This window comes from Salvelinus sp. IW2-2015, linkage group LG26 (genome assembly GCF_002910315.2).
Source record: "Salvelinus sp. IW2-2015 linkage group LG26, ASM291031v2, whole genome shotgun sequence".
Taxonomy (NCBI): Eukaryota; Metazoa; Chordata; class Actinopteri; order Salmoniformes; family Salmonidae; genus Salvelinus; species Salvelinus sp. IW2-2015.
The window spans coordinates 48,532,086-48,555,923 of record NC_036866.1 but is presented as its reverse complement, the minus strand read 5'-3'; the positions used below and the strand labels follow the sequence as shown (position 1 = coordinate 48,555,923).

General features: G+C 42.7%; 1 protein-coding gene across 6 annotated transcripts in view; it reads left to right on the top strand.

Moving 5' to 3' along the window:
- LOC111953010 (PHD finger protein 21A) overlaps positions 1-23,838 on the top strand; it is a 118,398-nt gene that overhangs the window by 72,757 nt on the left and 21,803 nt on the right. For 5 of the 6 annotated variants that reach the window (XR_011474233.1, XR_011474231.1, XR_011474230.1 and 2 more), the window contains 5 exons: positions 14,388-14,669; positions 14,865-14,960; positions 18,331-18,382; positions 18,493-18,572; positions 18,884-18,944. Coding sequence is in view for 1 of the 6 variants with exons in the window: in XM_023972070.2 (XP_023827838.1) it covers positions 14,388-14,669; positions 14,865-14,960; positions 18,331-18,382; positions 18,493-18,572; positions 18,884-18,944 (571 nt within the window). In the remaining 5 variants the exon portion in view is untranslated. The remainder of the gene's footprint in view (positions 1-14,387; positions 14,670-14,864; positions 14,961-18,330; positions 18,383-18,492; positions 18,573-18,883; positions 18,945-23,838) is intronic. The other variant, XR_011474232.1, reaches the window with a different exon arrangement.

The following is a 23,838-nucleotide window of genomic DNA, read 5'->3' as shown; positions in this document are numbered from 1 at the left end:
ACACCAGAACAAAATTGTAGACCTGCACCAGGCTGGGAAGACTGAATCCGCAATAGGTAAGCAGCTTGGTTTGAAGAAATCAACTTGGAGCAATTATTAGGAAATGGAAGACATACAAGACCACTGATAATCTCCCTCGATCTGGGGCTCCACGCAAGATCTCACCCCGTGGGTCAAAATGATCACAAGTGATGAAAAATGATCGCAAAAATCCAGAACCACACATGGGGACCTAGTGAATGACCTGCAGAGAGCTGGACCAAAGGTACAAAGCCTACCATCAGTAACACACTACGCCGCCAGGGACTCAAATCCTCCAGTGCCAGACGTGTCCCCCTGCTTAAGCCAGTACATGTCCAGGCCCGTCTGAAGTTTGCTAGAGAGCATTGGATGATCCGGAAGAAGATTGGGAGAATTCATATGGTCAATGAAACCAAAAATATAAAACTTTTGTTAAAAACTCAACTCTCGGTAATTGGAGGACAAAGAATGCTGAGTTGCATCCAAAGAACACCATACCTGACTGTGAAGCATGGGGTGCGAAAACATCACTGCTTTGGGCTGTTTTCTGCAAAGGGACAGGACGACTGATCCGTGTAAAGGAAGAATGAATGGGGCCATGTATCGTGAGATTTTGAGTGAAAACCTCCTTCCATCAGCAAGGGCATTGAGATGAAACGTGGCTGGTCTTTCAGCATGACAATGATCCCAAACACACCGCCCGGGCAACGAAGGATGGCTTGTAAGAAGCTTTCAAGTCCTGGAGGGGCCTAGCCAGTCTCCAGATCTCAACCCATAGAAAATCTTTGGAGGAAGTTGAAAGTCCGTGTTGCCCAGCAACAGCCCCAAAACATCACTCTCTAGAGGAGTATCTGCCATGGAGGAATGGCCAAAATACCAGCAACAGTGTGTGTGAAAACCTTGTGAAGACTTACAGAAACGTTTGACCTCTGCATTGCCAACAAAGGGTATATAACAAAGTATTGAGATAAACTTTTTCATTGACCAAATACTTATTTTCCACCATAATTTGCAAATAAATTCATAAAAAATCCTACAATGTAATCTTCTGGATTTTTTTTTCTCATTTTGTCTGTCATAGTTGAAGTGTACCTATGATGAAAATTACAGGCCTCTCTCATCTTTTTAAGTGGGAGAACTTGCACAATTGGTGGCTGACTAACTACTTTTTTGCCCCACTGTATGTGCTTTCTGTATCTCAAGTGGACTCTCAAACTGGCATTCCAGCACATTTGGGATTTTCCTCTGTAGGAACTGTATCTTTTCTACCATCTCGGGAACATCCAAGATTTTAATATTACAGCGACGCCCTCTGTTATCCAAGTTATCAACATGGTCCTGTCATTTTTTAAATTCCTTAWGGATTTAATATAGCTGACCTTTCGTTGAGATGGCACCATTCTCCTATGTTGCAACATGGTCCTCTGCTTCTCTAAAGCGGGTGGTCAGCAAATAAATGTTCCTTCTATTTCCTACTGTTAGGTTCTAATTCTCAGAGTAAAAAACTCTACAAAAACTATGAAAGCTTAACTTCTTTGGGATACGGGGCGGTATTTTGACGTCCGGATGAAAAGCGTGCCCAAAGTAAACTGCCTGCTACTCAGGCCCAGAAGCTTGGATATGCATATAATTGGTAGATTAAAGTTTCGAAAACTGTTAAAATAATCTCTGTGAGTATAACAGAACTGAAATGGCAGGCGAAACCCCGAGGACAAACCGTCCCAAAAATCCTACCACTGATTTCAATGGCTGGCACTTTTATAATAGGGCGAAATCGTGCCGATTACAGTTCCTAGGGCTTCCACTAGATGTCAACAGTCTTTAGAAAGAGTTTCAGGCTGGTTTTTGTAAAAAAAAAAAATCCAGAAATTGTAGTTTTTCTAGGTGGCTCCCATTTTGGCTGTAGCGCGTGTTCTTTGGTATTTTTCTCCGGTCAAGACAATAACTATTCTCCGTCTTAAATTGTATTGTTTATTTGCATATTAGGGTACCTATTGTTTGATCATAAACGTTGATTGACTTGTTTGGATAAGTTTATTGYTAACGTTTGGGATTCATTTTGTATGCATTTTGAAGGAGGGAAACCGAGTGGATTATTGACTGAAGCGCGCCAGCTAAACTGAGTGTTTATGGATATAAAGAAGGACATTATCAAACAAAAGGACCATTTGTAATGTAACTGGGACCTTTTGGAGTGCCAACAGAAGAAGATCTTCAAAGGTAAGGCATATATTATATCGCTATTTCTGACTTTCGTGTCGCAACTCCCTGGTTGAAAAWGATTTTTTTATGCATTTGTGTGCTGGGCGCTGTCCTCAGATAATCGCATGGTTTGCTTTCGCCGTAAAGCCTTTTTGAAATCTGACACGGCGGCTGAATTAACAACAAGTTAAGCTTTATTTTGATGTATTACACTTGTGATTTCATTTAATATTTATAGTAATTTAATTTGAACTTGGCGCTCAGCAATTTCACCGGATGTTGTCGAAAGCGTCCCACTAATCCGCAAGAAATTAAACAAGTTTTTTCTGCCCAGAAGATCAATACAGCTGCATTAGACTAAAGCATTTTCACACAAGCACTGATATTTAACGGTTCCTCATAGGGTGAGTCTCCTCCTACACATCGTTCTTTACTGCTAGGCAGGACACTAGTGATACGGGCCATAAACTTTTATTTCTCCCTTAAGGTGACCTGGACCTGACCTCAACCCCCCTCCATCACCAATCCATGGCTCTCTCCTCTTATCAATGCCTGCCACATGTAATCGTTTACCTGCACTCAACACATTCRAAGCTTAGTTGCACACACTATATACCGTCCTCCTATAACCATTAACTTCTGGTGTAGACCCTCTGAACCTCAGCACTCCATCAGTGACATAAGTCTATTTTCATATTCTCAGAACCCCCCTGTTGAACAATAGCTTCCTACTGTTCAACTTACATACACTTGGAAATTACTAATAATTGAACAAACAATGATAACAGAACATTAGCAAAAAATAAATAAAACATGATTATAAATGAACAAACAATGATAACAAACTCAGAGACTTATGGTCTCTGTTCTATGATCACACCATACACAATCGTGTTTCCATCTCTCATCACACAACAGCTGGAGCTGCTTTTAGTTTCTCCACATTCTCTTTCTGGTTCCTAAGAGAGTGATAGCATAACACTTGGAAAGCAACAAAAAGACACATAAAACATAACAGTATTAACAATGTGGTAAACTGTGCATAATTATATATGCATGAAAACCAAAGTTTGAGYCCATGACAATTCCCACTCTCTCCTTACCTGACTCCATGCCTCCAGGATACTTTACTGCTGGATTSCACAAAAATAAATGCCCTAAAAAGCCTCCTCATGCTTTCGCCCAGTCTTCACCTTTCCGGCCCCAGGTTTCGAGAGATGTTCCCAAGCCATGTCATTTTCACTTTGTTCCCCATCTCCTCCATTGCCACCTGATAGGCACGTCACCTGATAGGCAAGTGCGTATCCCTAATCAACGCTACATCCTCTTGAGGTAACTCAGCACTGTATATGCTTWCACATCAATGCCTTCAAAATGTTGTTTAGAGTACAATTACCCCAACATCTATCCTCTATCATATGATGCATTAACCAATAAAGCAGCTAACCCAACCCAACTATGATGTTTAAAGTAGCTCCCAGACCCAACCCATCTYCATGTCTACAGTGGAATCTAGTCTCTCTCTCTTTAGCTCAGCTTCCTCTTTCATTTCAAACTCACCCATTATGCAGCTGGACCTTACTTCTCGTGAGAACTATGCACCTACCAAGGAGAAACATGATGATCTTTACCGCTGCAGGTGCTGTATGGAGTACTGTGTGTGGACCAGACCAACGCTGTCCCAATACCCCCGCCTGGCATATCTTGATGTACACTCAATCTCCAGAATTCAGCCCGTGCCCTCGGTTATCTCCTGCTCCTCATCTGCTGCTTTCACCTGAGGATATACACACTGCAACACATGGGTCATTTCCTGACAACATAAACTCTCCTGTTATGGCAAGATCACTAATTTGTGACATTTGAATAATAGCCTCCCCTGTACTCCCATCGGTCTCCCAGTTACCAATCCATGTGGCACGAGTCCTCATAAACTGATATCCCAACAACGCTACTAAAGTAACCCCTGCAACTACTAACATGGTCCATGACTATTGCCTCCCTCAATTACGGTCCCTACAGCGACTGCCGTGAGAATAACTACTGCATGTAATCTGTCAAGTGTTTTCCGGCTGTTAGAAATTGGGAAAGAGATTAATGAGTTGGAAGAATATCCAATCTAACAAAACACTGAGTTACAGGTTTCTTGAAAGTTTACCATAGTGTCTGAAATGCTACCACTATCTTTTCTACTCTCACCATGACCTGGGTATGTGTAATGTTCAATTTAACTTAACAGTTAGCTGTCCTCCCTCCTATGAGCTACGTCCTGTAACAATATACATAGTCTCTGGGAATGATACCCCTCTACCACCACGGCCTTAATTAATGAGCCCCCACAGATCTCCACTGCAGTCACGTTCCATCCCACTTAACAGCCCTATGTAAACATTCTGTCTCAAACACCTCGCCTCCTGCTACAGATACATTTGCACATATATCAGTCCATCGAACCCATAACACACTAGTCACTACTCCTAGCGCACTCCTACAGTTATAAACATACTAAAACATTCTCAAATCAATTAGTCAATATACATCAGTCCCTCCTCTGGAACAATGATCACTCTTATGTTCCACGAAACCTAAAAACATATTGACTTGATGTTTATGTATCGTTTATTTAACTTTTGTTTAGCATGTACTATTCTCCATAACCACTGCACCACAATGTTCATTTTAGGTTTAGTAACCCCTTTGCTAATTCCTCGTTACCCCTCCACCCTTTCGTACATTCTAGAAATCTATTTCAGAATAAGACGATATAAAATGTAAATCTATTTCAGAATAAAACCACATAAAATGTCTCATGAGATCAAAAAAAAAAACAAGGCTTTCTGAGTTTGCAAGGAGTGTTTGGCCAGATAATTAAAATTTGTTACCTCTAGAATCCATTCCCTGGCATTCTCGCCTAGATTCTTCAACCCAAAGTACGTTTTCCTCTGGCAAATTTGCCGTTTTGATCACAGGTTTCAAAGCTGCCATCAACGCCGAAGTACAAATTATATCATGTACTCACGTACCCAGTCTTTTTGTAGCTAAGTACATATTCGAGCCGAATTTGTAGAATGCTCGTGCGCTTCTTTCAGCGACTCAATGGCTTTATATAAAATCCTCTAGCTCCGCTTGGAGAATCGGGGCCGTCTGTCGCCATATGAATTAGAGGTTGACCGATTATGATTTTTCATTGCCAATACCGATTATTGGAGGACCAAAAAAGCTGATACCGATTAATCGGGCCGATTTTTTTAATATACAGTGGGGAGAACAAGTATTTGATACACTGCCGATTTTGCAGGTTTTCCTACTTACAAAGCATGTAGAGGTCTGTAATTTTTATCATAGGTACACTTCAACTGTGAGAGACGGAATCTAAAACAAAAATCCAGAAAATCACATTGTATGATTTTTTAAGTAATTAATTTGCATTTTATTGCATGACATAAGTATTTTGATCACCTACCAACCAGTAAGAATTCCGTCTCTCACAGACCTGTTAGTTTTTCTTCAAGAAGCCTCCTGTTCTCCACTCATTACCTGTATTACTGCACCTGTTTGAACTCGTTACCTGTATAAAAGACACCTGTCCACACACTCAATAAACAGACTCCAACCTCTCCACAATGGCCAAGACCAGAGAGCTGTGTAAGGAACATCAGGGATAAAATTGTATACCTGCACAAGGCTGGATGGGCTACAGGACAATAGGCAAGCAGCTTGGTGAGAAGGCAACAACTGTTGGCGCAATTATTAGAAAATGGAAGAAGTTCAAGATGACGGTCAATCACCCTCGGTCTGAGGCTCCATGCAAGATCTCACCTCGCCCTGCAAGATCTCACCTAGCCCTGCTCAATATGCCTTAGCTAACCCTTTAGTTCCACATCCCACACATGCGGTGACATCACCTGGTTTAAATGATGTTTCTAGAGACAATATCTCTCTCATCATCACTAAATGCCTAGGTTTATCTCCATTGTATTCACATCCTACCATACCTTTGTCTGTACATTATGCCTTGAATCTATTCTATCGCGACCAGAAACCTGCTCCTTTTACTCTCTGTTCCGAACATACTAGACGACCAGTTCTTATAGCCTTTAGCTGTACCCTTATCCTACTCTTCCTCTGTTCCTCTGGTGATGTAGAGGTTAATTCAGGCCCGGCAGTGCCTAGCTCCACTCCTATTCCCCAGGTGCTCTCATTTGTTGACTTCTGTAACCGTAAAAGCCTTGGTTTCATGCATGTTAACATTAGAAGCCTCCTCCCTAAGTTTGTTTTATTCACTGCTATAGCACACTCCGCCAACCCGGATGTCCTAGCCGTGTCTGAATCCTGGCTTAGGAAGACCACCAAAACCCCTGACATTTCCATCCCTAACTATAACAATCTACTGCAATCTACTGCAGAGATAGCCTGCAGAGTTCTGTCTTACTATCCAGGTCTGTACCCAAACAATTCGAGCTTCTACTCTAAAAATCCACCTTTCCAGAAACAAGTTTCTCACCATTGCCGCTTGCTATAGACCACCCTCTGCCCCCAGCTGTGCCCTGGACACCATATGTGAATTGATTGCCCCCAATCTATCTTCAGAGCTGGTGCTGCTAGGTGACCTAAACTGGGACATGCTTAACACCCCGGCCATCCTACAATCTAGGCTTGATGCCCTCAATCGCACACAAATTATCAATGAACTGGATGCAGTCTATCACAGTGCCATCCGTTTTGTCACCAAAGCCCCATATACCACCCACCACTGCGACCTGTATGCTCTCGTTGGCTGGTTGTCACTTCATACTCGTCGCCAAACCCACTGGCTCCAGGTCATCTGCAAGTCTTTGCTAGGTAAAGCCCCGCCTTATCTCAGCTCACTGGTCATCATAGCAGCACCCACCCGTAGCATGTGCTCCAGCAGGTATATTTCACTGGTCACCCCCAAAGCCAATTCCTCCTTTGGCCGCCTTTCCTTCCAGTTCTCTGCTGCCAATGACTGGAACGAACTGCAAAAATCACTGAAGCTGGAGACTCATATCTCCCTCACTAACTTTACGCACCAGCTGTCAGAGCAGCTCACAGATCACTGCACCTGTACATTGCCCATCTGTAAATAGCCCATCCAACTACCTTATCCCCATACTGTATTTATGTATTTATCTTGCTCCTTTGCACCACAGTATCTCTACTTGCGCATTCATCTTTTGCACGTCTATCACTCCAGTGTTTAATTGCTATATTGTAATTACTTCGCCACCATGGCCTATTTATTGCCTTACCTCCCTTATCTTACCTCATTTGCACACACTGTATATAGACTTTTTGCTACTGTATTATTGACTGTATGTTTGTTTATTCCATGTGTAACTCTGTGTTGTTGTATGTGTCGAACTGCTTTGCTTTATCTTGGCCAGGTCGCAGTTGTAAATGAGACTTGTTCTCAACTGGCCTACCTGGTTAAATAAAGGTGAAAAAAAAAAAAAAAAAAAAACGGAAATTATATATTTCGAAAACAAAACGTTTATTCTTTCAGTGAAATGCAGAACTGTTCCGTATTTTATAGAATGGGTGGCAACCCTAAGTCTAAATTTTGCTGTTACATTGCACAACCTTCAATGTTATGTCATAATTATGTAAAATTCTGGCAAATTAATTACGGTCTTTGTTAGGAAGAAATGGTCTTAACACCGTTCGCAACGAGCCAGGTGGCCCAAACTGCTGCATATACCCTGACTCTGCTTGCACTGAACGCAAGAGAAGTGACACAATTTCCTGCTAACATGAATTTCTTTTAACTACATATGCAGGTTTAAAAAGAATATACTTGTGTATTGATTTTAAGAAAGGCATTGATGTTTATGGTTAGGTACATTTGTGCTTTTGTTAAATAATCACCCGTTTGGCGAAGTTGAAGTAGGCTGTGATTTGATGATAAATTAACAGGCACCGCATTGATTATATGCAACACAGAACAAGCTAGATAACCTAGTAATATCATCAACCATGTGTAGTTAACTAGTGATTATGTGAAGCTTGATTGTTTTTTATAAGATACGTTTAATACTATCCAGCAACTTACCTTGGCTCCACAAGGTCATTTTGATGCTGCACTCGGGTAACAGGTGGTCAGCCTGCCATGCAGTCTCCTCGRGGATTGCAATGTAATCGGCCATAATCGGTGTCCAAAAAGGCTGATTACTAATTTTTATGAAAACTTGAAATCGGCCCTAATTAATCAGCCATGCCGATTATTCGGTCGACCTTTAATATAGTTATTCCCAAACCTCTCCCGATTGTGTCTAGGGTGTTTTAGATTTCTTCACTCCCGTCTATAATAGACACCTTCTATTAACCATTTTCCAGCGTAGCGCTGCCCACTTCCCCGGATAATAATTCATTGGTCACGGCACTTAATACCTTGTATTAGAACCTATGCTATAGCGTCTACAAATGTATTACTGGAGAATACGGATGACTTAATGTTTTATTCCAGTATTGCGCCTCAAATATCACTGTTGTTGATAACCCACATTACCAAAATTATTCACACTTTATCTTCCTATTTCCACATAATCTTTCATGGTTCCCCCTCCCCATAGGGCATAAACCAACCTCTCTCCGTATTGCTACTACACGTAACTCAAACAGTGTTCGAATATCTTTATTTTTATTTATTTTTTACTCACTAACTTCTAGAACTCTCGTCTTCCTAAAACTCACTAGCTTCTAGAACTCTCGTCTTACAAAAACTCACTGCAGCTGGGACATCTGTCCCTTTTCTAGATCTCGCAGGGGAATACCCCCACTAGGGACCTATCCTAATTTGGAACCTACCCTACACTCTATTGTCACTCCTGGATCTCGCAGAGGAAAACCTCCACTCGGGACCTATCCTTGAAGGAACCAACCCTACACCTGTTTTTTACCTGGATCTCGCAGAGGAAAACCTCCACTCGGNCGCAGAGGAAAACCTCCACTCGGGACCTATCCTTGAAGGAACCAACCCTACACCTGTTTTTTACCTGGATCTCGCAGAGGAAAACCTCCACTCGGAACCTACCCTTATGGAACCTGCCCTGCACGGTATGGCAACTGCTCCGCCCACAACCGTAAAGCTCTCCAGAGGGTAGTGCGGGCTGCACAACGCATCACTGGGGGCAAACTACCTGCCCTCCAGGACACCTACATCACCCGATGTCACAGGAAGGCCAAAAAGTCTGCTCCCAACATACAGACTCAAATCTCTAGCCACTTTAATAATTAATAATTGGATGTAATAAATGTATCACTAGTCACTTTAAACAATGCCACATTATATAATGTTTACATACCCTACATTACTCATCTTATGTATATACTGTACTCTATACCATCTACTGCATGCGTCCCACATGGCCAACATCCATTGAAAATGCAGGGCGCCAAATTCAAATAAATTACTATAAAAATTWAACTTTCATGAAATCACACATGCAATACACCAAATTAACTTCTTATGGCTGCAGGGTCAGTATTGAGTAGCTTGGATGAAAGGTGCACAGAGGTGCCCAGAGTAAACGGCCTGCTCCTCAGTCATAGTTGCTAATATATGCATATTATTATTAGTATTGGATAGAAAACACTCTGAAGTTTCTAAAACTGTTTGAATTATGTCTGTGAGTATAACAGAACTCATATGGCAGGCAAACACCTGAGAAGTTCCACTTCCTGTTTGGATTTTTTCTGAGAATGCTAGATTTTCAACCAAGCTCCCAATGAAATTACAGCGAGATATGGATGAGTTTTCACTTCCTACGGCTTCCACTAGATGTCAACAGTCAATAGAACTTTGTCTGATGACTCTAATGTGAAGGGGGGGCCGAAGGAGACAGGAATGAGTAATCACTGCCATGAGGTGACCACGCATTGAACACGCGCGTTCATGTGAGAGGGAGCTCTGTTCCATCGCTCAACTGAAGTCAATGTAATTCTCCGGTTGGAACCTTATTCAAGATGTATGTTAACAACATTCTAAAGATTGATTCAACACATCATTTGACATGTTTCTACTGACTGTTYCGGAACTTTTGGACATTTCGTCACGTTATAGCCTTGTGACTTTGGAATTGTTTACCAAACGRGCTCACCAAAATAGCTAATTGGACATAAATAACGGACATTATCGAACAAATCAAGCATTTATTGTGGACCTGGGATTCCTAGGACTGCATTCTGATGAAGTTCATCAAAGGTAAGGAAACATTTATCATGTTTTTTCTGGTTTCTGTTGACTCCAACATGGCGGCTAATTTGGCATTGTTCTGAGCGCCGACTCAGATTATTGCATGGTTTGCTTTTTCCGTAAAGTTTTTTGGAAATCTGACACAGCGGTGGCATTAACCTCTCTGGGATATGCGTCCCACTTGGCCAATAGCCAGGGGAAATGTAGAGCGCCAAATAAAATAAAAATGATATAAAATCAAACTTTCATTAAATCACACATGTAAGATACCAAATTAAAGCTACACTCGTTGTGAATCCAGCCAACATGTCAGATTTCAAAAAGGCTTTTCGGCGAAAGTATAAGATGCTATTATCTGATGATAGCACAACAGTAAACAAAGAGAGTGTAGCATATTTCAACCCTGCAGGCGCAACACAAAACGCAGAAATAAAATATAAATCATGCCTTACCTTTGACGAGCTTCTTTTGTTGGCACTCCAATATGTCCCATAAACATCACAAATGGTCCTTTTGTTCGACTAATTCCGTCCATATATATCCAAATTGTCCCTTTATTTGGCGCGTTTGATCCAGAAAAAAACAGCTTCCAATTTGCGCAACGTCACTACAAAATATCTAAGTAATTACCTCTAAACTTTGCCAAAACATTTCAAACTACTTTTGTAATACAACTTTAGGTATTTTTAAACGTTAATAATCGATCAAATTGAAGACGGGTCTATCTGTTTTCAATACAGGAGGACAACAAACTAACGCTACTTTTCTAGTCTTGCGCAACTCTCAAACAGTACACATAATGTTACACTGATTCCAGATGGCCGTACTTCTTCATTTCACAAAGGAATAACCTCAACCAATTTCCAACGACTGGTGACATCCAGTGGAAGTGGTAGGAACTGCAAACAGGTTGATTAGAAATCTAGTATCCCAATGAAAACTCATTGAACAGACAGTGACCTAAAAAAAAGAAAATCTGAATGGTTAGTCCTCTGGGTTTTGCCTGCTACATAAGTTATGTTATACTCACATACATGATTCAAACAGTTTTAGAAACTTCAGAGTGTTTTCTATCCAAATCTAATAATAGATATTAATAATATGCATATCTAATAATATGCATATCTTATATTCTGGGGATGAGTAGAAGGAAGTTGAAATTGGGCACGCTATTTATCCAAAAGTGAAAATGCTGCCCCCTATCCTAGAGAAGTTAAGGAGAGGTATATCTATAATTCCATGTGTATAACTTGTATTATCATCTACATTTATGATGAGTATTTCTGTTGAAACGATGTGGCTATGCAAAATCAGTTGATGTTTTTGGAACTAGTGAATGTAACGCGCCAATGTAACCTCAGATTTTTTTATATAAATATGAACTTTATCAAACAAAACATACATGTATTGTGTAACATGAAGTCCTATGAGTGTCATCTGATGAAGATCATCAAAGGTTAGTGATACATTTTATCTCTATTTTTGKTTTTTCTGACTACTATCTTTCGCTGGAAAAATGGCTGTGCTTATTGTGGTTTGGTGGTACACCTAACATAATTTGTTTGTAGTGCTTTCGCTGAAAAGCATATTTGAAATCGGACACTTTGGTGGGATTAACAACAAGATTACCTTTAAAATGATATAAGACACATGTATGTTTGAGGAATTTTAATTATTAGATTTCTGTTGTTTGAATTTGGCGCCCTGCACTTTCACTGGCTGTTGTCATATCGATCCCGTTAGCGGGATGCAGCCATAAGAAGTTAAAGTTACACTTGTTGTGAATCCAGACAACGTGTCCGATTTCAAAAAGGCTTTACGACGAAAGCACACCAAACGATTATGTTAGGTCAGTACATAGTCACAGAAATACACAGCCATTTTTCCAGCCAAAGAGAGGAGTCACAAAAAGCAGAAAGAGATAAAATTAATCACTAACCTTTGATGATCTTCATCAGATGACACTCATAGGACTTCATGTTACACAATACGTATGTTTTGTTCGATAAAGTTCATATTTATATCCAAAAATATCATTTACATTTTACATTTACATTTAAGTCATTTAGCAGACGCTCTTATCCAGAGCGACTTACAAATTGGAAAGTTCATACATATTCATCCTGGTCCCCCCCGTGGGGAATGAACCCACAACCCTGGCGTTGCAAGCCCCATGCTCTACCAACTGAGCCACACGGGACCACAGTTTATATTGGCGCGTTACGTTCAGTAATGTTTTGCTTCCAAAACATCCGGTGATTTTGCAGAGAGCCACATCAATTTACAGAAATACTCATCATAAATGTTGATGAAAATACAAGTGTTATGCATGGAACTTTAGATAAACTTCTACTTAATGCAAACGCTGTGTCAGATTTCAAAAAAGCTTTACCGAAAAAGCACACCATGCAATAATCTGAGTACAGCGCTCAGAGTCCAAACAGGCTGTAGATATCCGCCATGTTGTGGAGTCAACAAAGTCAGAAATAGCATTATAAATATTCACTWACCTTTGATGATCTTCATCAGAATGCACTCCCAGGAATCCCAGTTCCACAATAAATGTTTGATTTGTTCGATAAAGTCCATAATTTATGTACAAATACCTCCTTTTTGTTCGCGCTTTTAGTACACAATCCAAACTCACAACGCGCGGGCAGGTCCAGGCGAAAGTTCATATTACAGTTCGTAGAAACATGTCAAACTAAGTATAGAATCAATCTTTAGGATGTTTTTATCATAAATATTCAATAATGTTCCAACCGGAGAATTCCTTTGTCTGTAGAATTGCAATGGAACGCAAGCTAGCTCTCACGTGAATGCTCATGCCGTTCTGGCAGACCTCTGACTCATTCAGCTCCCATTCCCCCATCCTTCACAGTAGAAGCATCAAACAAGGTTCTAAAGACTGTTGACATCTAGTGGAAGCCTTAGGAAGTGCAATATGACCTCATTTCCACTGTATCTTGGATAGGCAAAGAGTTGAAAAACTACAGATCTCAGGTGTTTTGCCTGCCATATGCGTTCTGTTATACTTACAGACATCATTCAAACAGTTTTAGAAACTTCAGAGTGTTTTCTATCCAAATCTAAATTCTAACTTTTAGGACTGAGTAGCAGGCAGTTTACTCTGGGCACCTTTTTATCCAAGCTACTCAATACTGCCCCCCTGTCCCAAAGAAGTTAAGCTGACCTGACCTCAACCCCCCTCCATCACCAATCCATGGCTCTCTCCCCTTATCAATGCCAGACGTAATCTTCAACACATTCCAAGCTTAGTTGCACACACTATATACCTTCCTCTTATAACCCTTAACTTCTGGTGTAGACCCTCTAGCACTCCATCAGTGACATAAGTATATTTTCATATTCTCAGAACCCAACACTACATTSTGGTCTTGATTTCTGATGTGTCTTGTTCAATGTTTTGGGTGGACAAACAAATTGCTCTGATTTCGGAGGCAAGAAAGGTCAGAGTGGGCTCGCAAGTTGCAGTGTCTGGCATATCTGGCCTGTAGGCAGCCTCAATTTCCTTGCTAAGCTTGGACAGTTGTGTCTGCGGTGAATCCTTTGCACGCTGTGATTTGCGGCTATCCAGTTTAGAACTGTTAATTTTGGTTGTAACAAAAATCTGCCTTTCACTTGTATAACTATGCCCCAAAATGGGTAAATAGCATTGACAAAATAAATTCAGTTCCACGGAGCTCCTCAACTACACAGCCATCCCCGTCAAGAGCACACGTGACCTCCTGCTTGTAAGAGTTAGGAACACCAGCAAAGCCAAAAGTGATTATATAGTATGCCTCCATCTACAGTGATATCTCAGAGCACCACATTGGAATTACCTTTCCCTGGTCGATCTCTTTTACACACATTTGTGAAGACCCCTAAGCTCCAATATGACACCTGATGAATGATTGGCTAACCTCTGATCCCTATCCTCCCGACTCAGGTCCGGGCGAAGCCCAACAGCGTGACCATCGCCCCAGCGCCCCTTCGGCCCATGATGACGGCGCTCCAGCTGCTCCAGCGGGGCCCGGTGATGCTGACCAACAAGCTGAGCCCCTCCTCGCTGCCCTCCAGCGCCGGGCTCATCCACCAGGTGCGCATCATCAATGGCCAGCCCTGCGCCGCCAAGAGCGGCCAGCCCACAGGCATGTTGACGGGCATTGTCATCACGGCCCCGGCATCGGTGCAAACACTGCAAATCAGCGGCCTCACCTCCGACACCAAGGTCAGCACCACGGTTTGGGTGGGAAGTTACAATCGTCCATTTTCAGGGAAATTAATTAATTTTGTGAGGTCAGCAGGACAGTTTGGATGGGAAAGTGACTTGTTCCCTTTTCATAATTGAAGTAATTCCACATGTATAACTGTTACTTTCCTCGTTCATGTTTTAAGAGCATTGTTTTCCTCCCTCTGTTTCCAGACTGTTAAAGCACGGGGGGGATTTGGGCAGAAGATGTTGGTGAGCAGGACCCCTCTGTCTCCAGCACCCAGACTAAAGAGAGAGGACAATCCTCAGGTACACTGGAGATGGAGCTTATGCTTCATTCTGAACTTGGGGTCAAACCTGCATACTTTTTTGAATGTCAGCCTACTGATAGAACCTTAAAGTTCTTCACAGATGACTCTGTAACGGGAGGCAGGCTTTGCCAAAGATGTAGTGTAAACATATAAAGTAATTTATAGATACAGTATACACTACATGACAAAGTAGAGTGGCAAGAAAAAGTATGTGAACCCTTTGGAAATACCTGGATTTCTGCATAAATTGGTCATACAATTTGATCTGATCTTCATCTAAGTCACAACAATATACAAACACAGTTTTCTTAAACTAATAACACACAAACAATTATACGTTTTCATGTCTTTATTGAACACACTGTGTAAACATTCACAGTGGAGGGTGGGGAAAAGTATGTGAATCCTTGGATTTAATAACTGGTTGACCCTCCATTGGCAGCAAAACCTCAACCAAACGTTTTCTGTAGTTGCGGATCAGACCTGCACAACAGTCAGGAGGACCATTCCTCTTTACAAAACTGTTTCAGTTCAGCAATATTCTTGGGATATTTGGTGTGAACCGCTCTCGAGGTCATGCTACAGTATTTTAAATTGGGTTMAGGTCGGGACTCTGACTGGGCCACTCCAGAAGGCGTATTTTCTTCTTTTGAAGCCATTCTGTTGTTGATTCACTTCTGTGTTTTGGGTCGTTGTCCTGTTGCATCACCAGATACACCATTCTGTTGAGCTTCAATTGGCGAACAGGTAGCCTAACATTCTCCTGCAAAATGTCTTGATAAACTTTGGAATTTATTTATCCGTCAATGATAGCAAGCTGTCCAAGCCCTGAGGCAGCAAAGCAGCCCCAAACCTCAATGCTCCCTCCACCATACTTTACAGTTGGGATGAGGTTTTGATGTAGGTGTGCTGTGCATTTTTTTCTCCACACATAGTGTTGTGTGTTCCGTCCAAACAACTCAACTGTAGTTTAATCTGTCCACAGAATATTTTGCCAGTAGTGCTGTGGAACATCCAGGTGTACATTTGCAAACTTCAGACATGTAGCTATGTTTTGTTGGACAGCAGTGGCTTCTTCCGTGGTGTCCTCCCATGAACACCATTCTTGTTTAGTGTTTTACGTATCGTAGACTCGTCAACAGAGATGTTAGCATGTTCCAGAGATTTCTGTTAGTCTTTAGCTGACACTCTAGGATTCTTCTTAACCTCATTGAGCATTCTGCGCTGTGCTCTTGCAGTCATCTTTGCAGGATGGCCACTCCTAGGGAGAGTAGCAACAGTGCTGAACTTTCTCCATTCATAGACAATTTGTCTTACCGTGGACTGATGAACATCAAGGCTTTTAGAGATACTTTTGGAACCCTTTCCAGCTTTATGCAAGTCAACAATTCTTAGTCTTAGGCCTTCTGAGATCTCTTTTGTTCAAGGCATGGTTCACATCAAGCAATGCTTCTTGTGAATATCAAACTCAAATTTTGTGAGTGTTTTTTATAGGGCAAGGCAGCTCCAACCAACATCTCCAATCTCGTCTCATTGATTGGAATCCAGGTTAGCTGACTCCAATTAGCTTTTGGAGAAGTCATTAGCCGAGGGGTTACATTTTCCAAACTACATATATTTTCCAACCTACACTGTGAATGTTTAAATTATGTATTCAATATAGACAAGGAAAATACAAGAATGTGTATGTTATTAGTTTAACCACACTATGTTTGTCTATTGTTGTGACTTAGATGAAGATCAGACCAAATTTCATGACCAATTTATACAGAAATCCAGGGTTCACAAAGGGTTCACATACTTTATCTTGCCACTGTTATAAATATCTGCTCATCGAACATCTCATTCCAAAATCATGGGCATTAATATGGAGTTGGTCCCCCCTTTGATGCTACAACAGCCTCCACTCTTCTGGGAAGGCTTTCCACTAGATGTTGGAACATTGCTGCGGGGACTTGCTTCCATTCAGCCAAATTCAAATGTATTTATTTATATAGCCCTTCTTACATCAGCTGATATATCAAAGTGCTGTACAGAAACCCAGCCTAAAACCCCAAACAGCAAGCAATGCAGGTGTAGAAGCACGGTGGCTAGGAAAAACTCCCTAGAAAGGCCAAAACCTAGGAAGAAACCTAGAGAGGAACCAGGCTGTGAGGGGTGGCCAGTCCTCTTCTGGCTGTGCCGGGTGGAGATTATAACAGAACATGGCCAAGATGTTCAAATGTTCATAAATGACCAGCATGGTCAAATAATAGTAATCACAGTGAACAGGTCAGGGTTCCATAGCCGCAGGCAGAACAGTTGAAACTGGAGCAGCAGCACGGCCAGGTGGACTGGGGACAACAAGGAGTCATCATGTCAGGTAGTCCTGAGGCATGGTCCTAGGGCTCAGGTCCTCCGAGAGAGAGAGAGAAAGAAAGAAAGAAAGAGAGAGAGAGAGAGAATTAGAGAGAGCATACTTAAATTTACAGAGGACACCGGATAAGACAGGAGAAATACTCCAGATATAACAGACTGACCCTAGCCCCCCGACACATAAACTACTGCAGCATAAATACTGGAGGCTGAGACAGGAGGGGTCAGGAGACACTGTGGCCCCGTCACAAGAGCATTAATGAGGTTGGGTACTGATGTTAGGCGATTAGTAGCTTTCTCCTGGCATCCAACCAAAGCCAGATTCGTCTGTCGGACTGCCAGATGGTGAAGCGTGTTTCGTCACTCCAGAGAACTCGTTTCTACTGCTCTAGAGTCCAATGGCGGTGAGCTTTACACCACTCCAGCCGACGCTTGGCATTGTGCATGGTGATCTTAGGGTTGTGTGTGGCTGCTCAGCCATGGAAACCCATTTCATGAAGCTCCTAACGAACCGTTATTGTGCTGACGTTGCTTCCAGTGGCAGTTTGGAACTCGGTAGTGGGTGTTGCAACTGAGGACAGACTATATTTTTACGCGCTTCAGCACTTGGCGGTCCAGTTCTGTGAGTTTGTGTGGCCTACCATTTCGTCGCTAAGCCGTTGTTGCTCCTAGACGTTTCCACTTCACAATAACAGCACTTACAGTTGACCGGGGCAGCTCTAGCAGGGCAGACATTTGTCGAACTAGAGAGGTGGCATCCTATGACGGTTCCACGTTGAAAGTCACTGAGCTCTTCAGTAAGGCAATTCTATGAAGATTGCATGGCTGTGTGCTCGATTTTTTTATTGCCTTGTCAGCAAGGGTGTGGCTGAAATAGCCGAATCCACTAATTTGAAGGGATGTCCACATACTTTTTTATATATAGTGTATATGTTCATGTTAGGAATTCTCCTCACAGAGGGCACCATTTATGGAGGGGGTTGTCCTAATACTCTTTTATTGTTTCCCCCCAGAAGCTTGCCTTCATGGTGTCCCTCGGACTTGTTACCCATGACCATTTGGAAGGTAAGCACTGCCAGTTTCGCCTGAAGTAAATTCCAGTTCCTACATTCACCCGCATTCCCTAGGAGTGTATACTGCAATGCCTGTATTAATATACTACTCTGTGGTTATAGAAATTCAGAGGAGGAGGCAGGAGCGTAAGCGAAGAACAACGGCCAATCCGGTGTACAGTGGAGCTGTGTTTGAGCCTGAGGTATGGACTTACACTGCTGTTCTTCCACTTATCAAACATTTTTGATAGTGTAACCACACATTATTACAACAGCCCGATACACAATGTGTTTCTTATTCAATTGGATGCCAGTGCACATGCTTTTTAAAATGCGAGCATAATACCCACTGTTTTCAATGTGCATATCTGAATGAATGAAGGTAGGATCTGGCCCTGTGTAGCGTATGAATAGCGAACAGCTTTTCTTTTTGAGTGAGTGACATGATAGACTTGCAGTCAAATCACAGCTGTATTTCTTCTCCCGCATACGTGTTCCCATCCACGCTGTGCAGAGGAAGAAGAGTGCAGTGACCTACCTCAACACTCCGCTCCACCAGGGCACCAGGAAGAGAGGTCAGTATCCACTCAACAACTGCACATACACCTTCTCCAATGCCCAGGACATATACAGGTCACTGCCAAAATAATGGAATCGCCAACATAACGTGTCTCAATAGGGCCCTCAGAACAGCTTCAAAGCACCTTGGCGTAGATTCTACAAGTGTCTGGAGCTCTATTGGAGGGACGCAACATCATTCTCCCACAGTTCTTCCATAGTTTGTTGTTTTGTTGCTGGTGGTGGAAAACGCTGTCTCAGGTGCCGCTCCAGAATCTCCTATACGTGTTCAATTGGGTTCAATCAGTACCACTGTTCCTCTTGAAACACAGCAAGGTGAGCAGTCTTCATCACCGAAGCCCCTGCCAAACGTGCCCCAACAATCACCCCTCGTTCAATGTCACTGAAATCTCTTCTTCTAGCCATGGTAGCCAAAGTAATGGGCAAGTGGGCCTGCCCAGCATTTTTATACATGACATTTAACATTTACATTTACATTTAAGTCATTTAGCAGACGCTCTTATCCAGAGCGACTTACAAATTGGTGCATTCACCTTATGATATCCAGTGGAACAACCACTTTACAATAGTGCATCTAACTCTTTTAAGGGGGGAGGGTTAGAAGGATTACTTTATCCTATCCTAGGTATTCCTTAAAGAGGTGGGGTTTCAGGTTTCTCCGGAAGGTGGTGATTGACTCCGCTGACCTGGCGTCGTGAGGGAGTTTGTTCCACCATTGGGGTGCCAGAGCAGCGAACAGTTTTGACTGGGCTGAGCGGGAACTGTACTTCCTCAGAGGTAGGGAGGCGAGCAGGCAGAGGTGGATGAACGCAGTGCCTTGTTTGGGTGTAGGGCCTGATCAGAGCCTGAAGGTACGGAGGTGCCGTTCCCCTCACAGCTCCGTAGGCAAGCACCATGGTCTTGTAGCGGATGCGAGCTTCAACTGGAAGCCAGTGGAGAGAGCGAGAGCGGGTGAGACGGGTGACGTGAGAGAACTTGGGAAAGTTGAACACCAGACGGGCTGCGGCGTTCTGGATGAGTTGTAGGGGTTTAATGGCACAGGCAGGGAGCCCAGCCAACAGCGAGTTGCAGTAATCCAGACGGGAGATGACAAGTGCCTGGATTAGGACCTGCGCCGCTTCCTGCGTGAGGCAGGGTCGTACTCTGGAATGTTGTAGAGCATGAACCTACAGGAACGGGTCACCGCCTTGATGTTAGTTGAGAACGACAGGGTGTTGTCCAGGATCACGCCAAGGTTCTTAGCACTCTGGGAGGAGACACAATGGAGTTGTCAACCGTGATGGCGAGATCATGGAACGGGCAGTCCTTCCCCGGGAGGAAGAGCAGCTCCGTCTTGCCGAGGTTCAGCTTGAGGTGGTGATCCGTCATCCACACTGATATGTCTGCCAGACATGCAGAGATGCGATTCACCACCTGGTTATCAGAGGGGGAAAGAGAAGATTAATTGTGTGTCGTCTGCATAGCAATGTAGGAGAGACCATGTGAGGATATGACAGAGCCAAGTGACTTGGTGTATAGCGAGAATAGGAGAGGGCCTAAACAGAGCCCTGGGGGACACCAGTGGTGAGAGCACATGGTGCGGAGACAGATTCTCGCCACGCCAACCTGGTAGGAGCGACCTGTCAGGTAGGACGCAATCCAAGCGTGGGCCGCGCCGGAGATGCCCAGCTCGGAGAGGGTGGAGAGGAGGATCTGATGGTTCACAGTATCAAAGGCAGCCGATAGGTCTAGAAGGATGAGAGCAGAGGAGAGAGAGTTAGCTTTAGCAGTGCGGAGCGCCTCCGTGACACAGAGAGAGCAGTCTCAGTTGAATGACTAGTCTTGAAACCTGAACTGAATTGGATCAAGAAGGTCATTCTGAGAGAGATAGCAGGAGAGCTGGCCAAGGACGGCACGTTCAAGAGTTTTGGAGAGAAAAGAAAGAAGGGATACTGGTCTGTAGTTGTTGACATCGGAGGGATGACCCTAAGCATGGTGGGATGTTAATTACTTAATTAACTCAGGAACCACACCTGTGTGGAAGCATTTGCTTACTTTGTATCCCTCATTTACGCAAGTGTTTCCTTTATTTTGGCAGTTCCCTGTACATGTTAATATAGATTCCTGAGCTGGCCTATATTTGATGCTTGTATGTTCTAATCTATTCAATGTATATGGTACGAAATGCTGTGAGTCTCTCTCTCTCTCACACACACACACACACAACTTTTCTGCTGATACCTCTTTGCTTGCTGGCTGAATCCTGCACAGGGACACTTAAGCATGAAACACACAAGAATCTCACTGTCGATAGACTGCCAATAGGTACGTATCACAGTGAGAGGCCATTCCTTCTCTTGCTAGAACAAAACTGGTACGAGCTGCGTGCCGACCTGGTATCGACAAACATGCCGTTTCTACTTGTAGAATTGCAATTCTCGGCAGTGGCCAACAACTTGACTTTGAGCTAATCATTCTAAAATGTATGAAATAAGAAATATGTCTTCAGCGATCTGCACACAATAACCCATAATGGTTTTAATGGTTTTTAGAAATGTTAAAAAAATAATAATAATCATAAATACCTTTACATAAGTATTCAGACCCCCCCCCATAAGTATTCAGACCCAGACTCGAAATTGAGTTCAGGTGCATCCTGTTTCCATTGATCTGTGGTAAATTCTGTTGATTGGGCATGATTAGACACCTTTCTAAATAAGGTCCCACAGTTGACAGTGCATGTCAGAGCAAAAACCAAGCAATGACGGTCGTCCATAGAAATTGCCCGTAGACCTCTGAGACAGGATTGTGTCGATGCACAGATCTGGGGAAGGGTACCAATACATTTCTGCAGCATTGAATGTGCCCAAGAACACAGTGGCCTCCATCATTCTTAAATGGAAGAAGTTTGGAACCACCAAGACTCCTCCTATAGCTGGCTGCCTGGCCAAACTGAGCAATTGGGGGAGAAGGTCCTTGGTCAGGGAGGCCTTTATGGTAGAGTGGCCAGACGGAAGCCCCTCCTCAGTAAAAGGCACATGACAGCCCGCTTGGAGTTGCCAAAAGGCACTTAAGTGACTCTCAGACCATGAGAAACAAGATTCTCTCATCTGATGAAACCAAGATGAAACTCTTTGGCCTGGAATGCCAAGCGTCACATCTGGAGGAAACCTGGCACCATCCCTATGGTGAAGCATGGTGATGGCAGCATCATGCTGTGGGCATGTTTTTCAGCGGCAGGGACTGGGAGACTAGTAAGGATTGAGGGAAAGATGAACAGAGAAAAGTACAGAGATCCTTGATGAAAACTTGCTCCAGAGCACTCAGGACCTCAGACTGGGGTGAAGGTTCACCTTTAAACAGGACAACGAGCCTAAGCACACAGCCAAGACAACTCAGGAGTGGCTTCGGGACAAGTCTCTTAATGTCCTGGAGTGTCCCAGCCAGAGCCCGGACTTGAACCCGATCGAACATCTCTGGAGAGACCTGAAAATASCTGTGCAGCGACTCTCCCCATCCAACCGGACAGACCTTGAGAGGATCTGCAGAGAAGATTTGGAGATACTCCCCAAATACAGGTGTGTCAAGCTTGTAGCGTCATACCCAAGAAGACTCGAGGCTGTAATCGCTGCCATAGGTGCTTCAGCAAAGTACTAAGTAAAGGGTCTGAATACTGATGATATATGATATTTCCTTCTTTTTTTTATACATTTGCAAATAAATCTAAACCTGTTTTTGCTTCGTCATTATGGGATATTGTGTGAAGATTGAGGGGAAAAAAACTACAAAATACATTTTAGAATAAGGCTGTAACGTAACAAAATGTGGGAAAATTCAAGGGGTCTGAATACTTTCCGAATGCACTGTATTAAATCATAATGGATTAGTTTACATGAAACGGCTGCCGAGTTAGTGCAGTGCCCTTAGCTAGTTGTGTGTGTCTCCCTGTGTGTGTCTCCCTGCAAAAAGACCGCTTTTTCTTTATCCCGAGTGGGGCTCCTGAGGTTACACACACACACACACACACCACTGACCAAAAAGTTATTTTGTTGGCATTTACGTATGTCCCCATTACCAGGAAAACATAATCAAAACCTATTTCTTTCATTTACTTGCTGTGCTGTTTCGTTGTTCATTTGTTCAGTCGTTTCATTCTCAACCAGGATTTCTAGGGAACGCTGTTTGGGTCTTTGCGTGTCAAAAAAGATACATGTCAAATAAGCTTGTTGACCAATCAGGACCTAAATATGACTGCATGTCACAATAATTTACGAGTTCATACATTTTTTTACGTAGTTAGTACATATTGATTACACTATCACTTGTATTTCATATGTCACAACGATTCATCAATACGTGTGCTACGATGCTGGTAAAGTTGTCTCGCGCACCTCCAGTGCTGGTCATTAAAAAAAAGCTAGCTAGCTCATGGATGCAAACAATGTTCTTCCCGAAAAACATAGCAAAACGATATAATCTATTTCAGTAGCTATAGTTAGCTAACAAACTTTATAGCTAGGTGACATCATCTAAAACTACCCTAATTTATAAGTCAGTTCTTATTTGATTATTAATGGTGGTCGGACCCATCTTTGTGAAGCTACCCACAACAAGGATTAGCCACAATAGGGGAATTTGCGGTTAGCCTTCAAAATAAAAGTATGTAATTGACAGTCCCACTTGGCCAAAAGCCAGAGAAAATGCAGAGCGCCAAATTCAAATAAATTACTATAAAAATCTAAATTTCATTAAATCACACATGAAAGATACCAAATTAAAGCTACACTTGTTGTGAATCCAGCCAACATGTCAGAATTCAAATAGGCTTTTCGGCGAAAGCAAACGATGCTATTATCTGAGGATAGCAACAGAGTAAACAAAGAGAGAGAGGCATATTTCAACCCTGCAGGC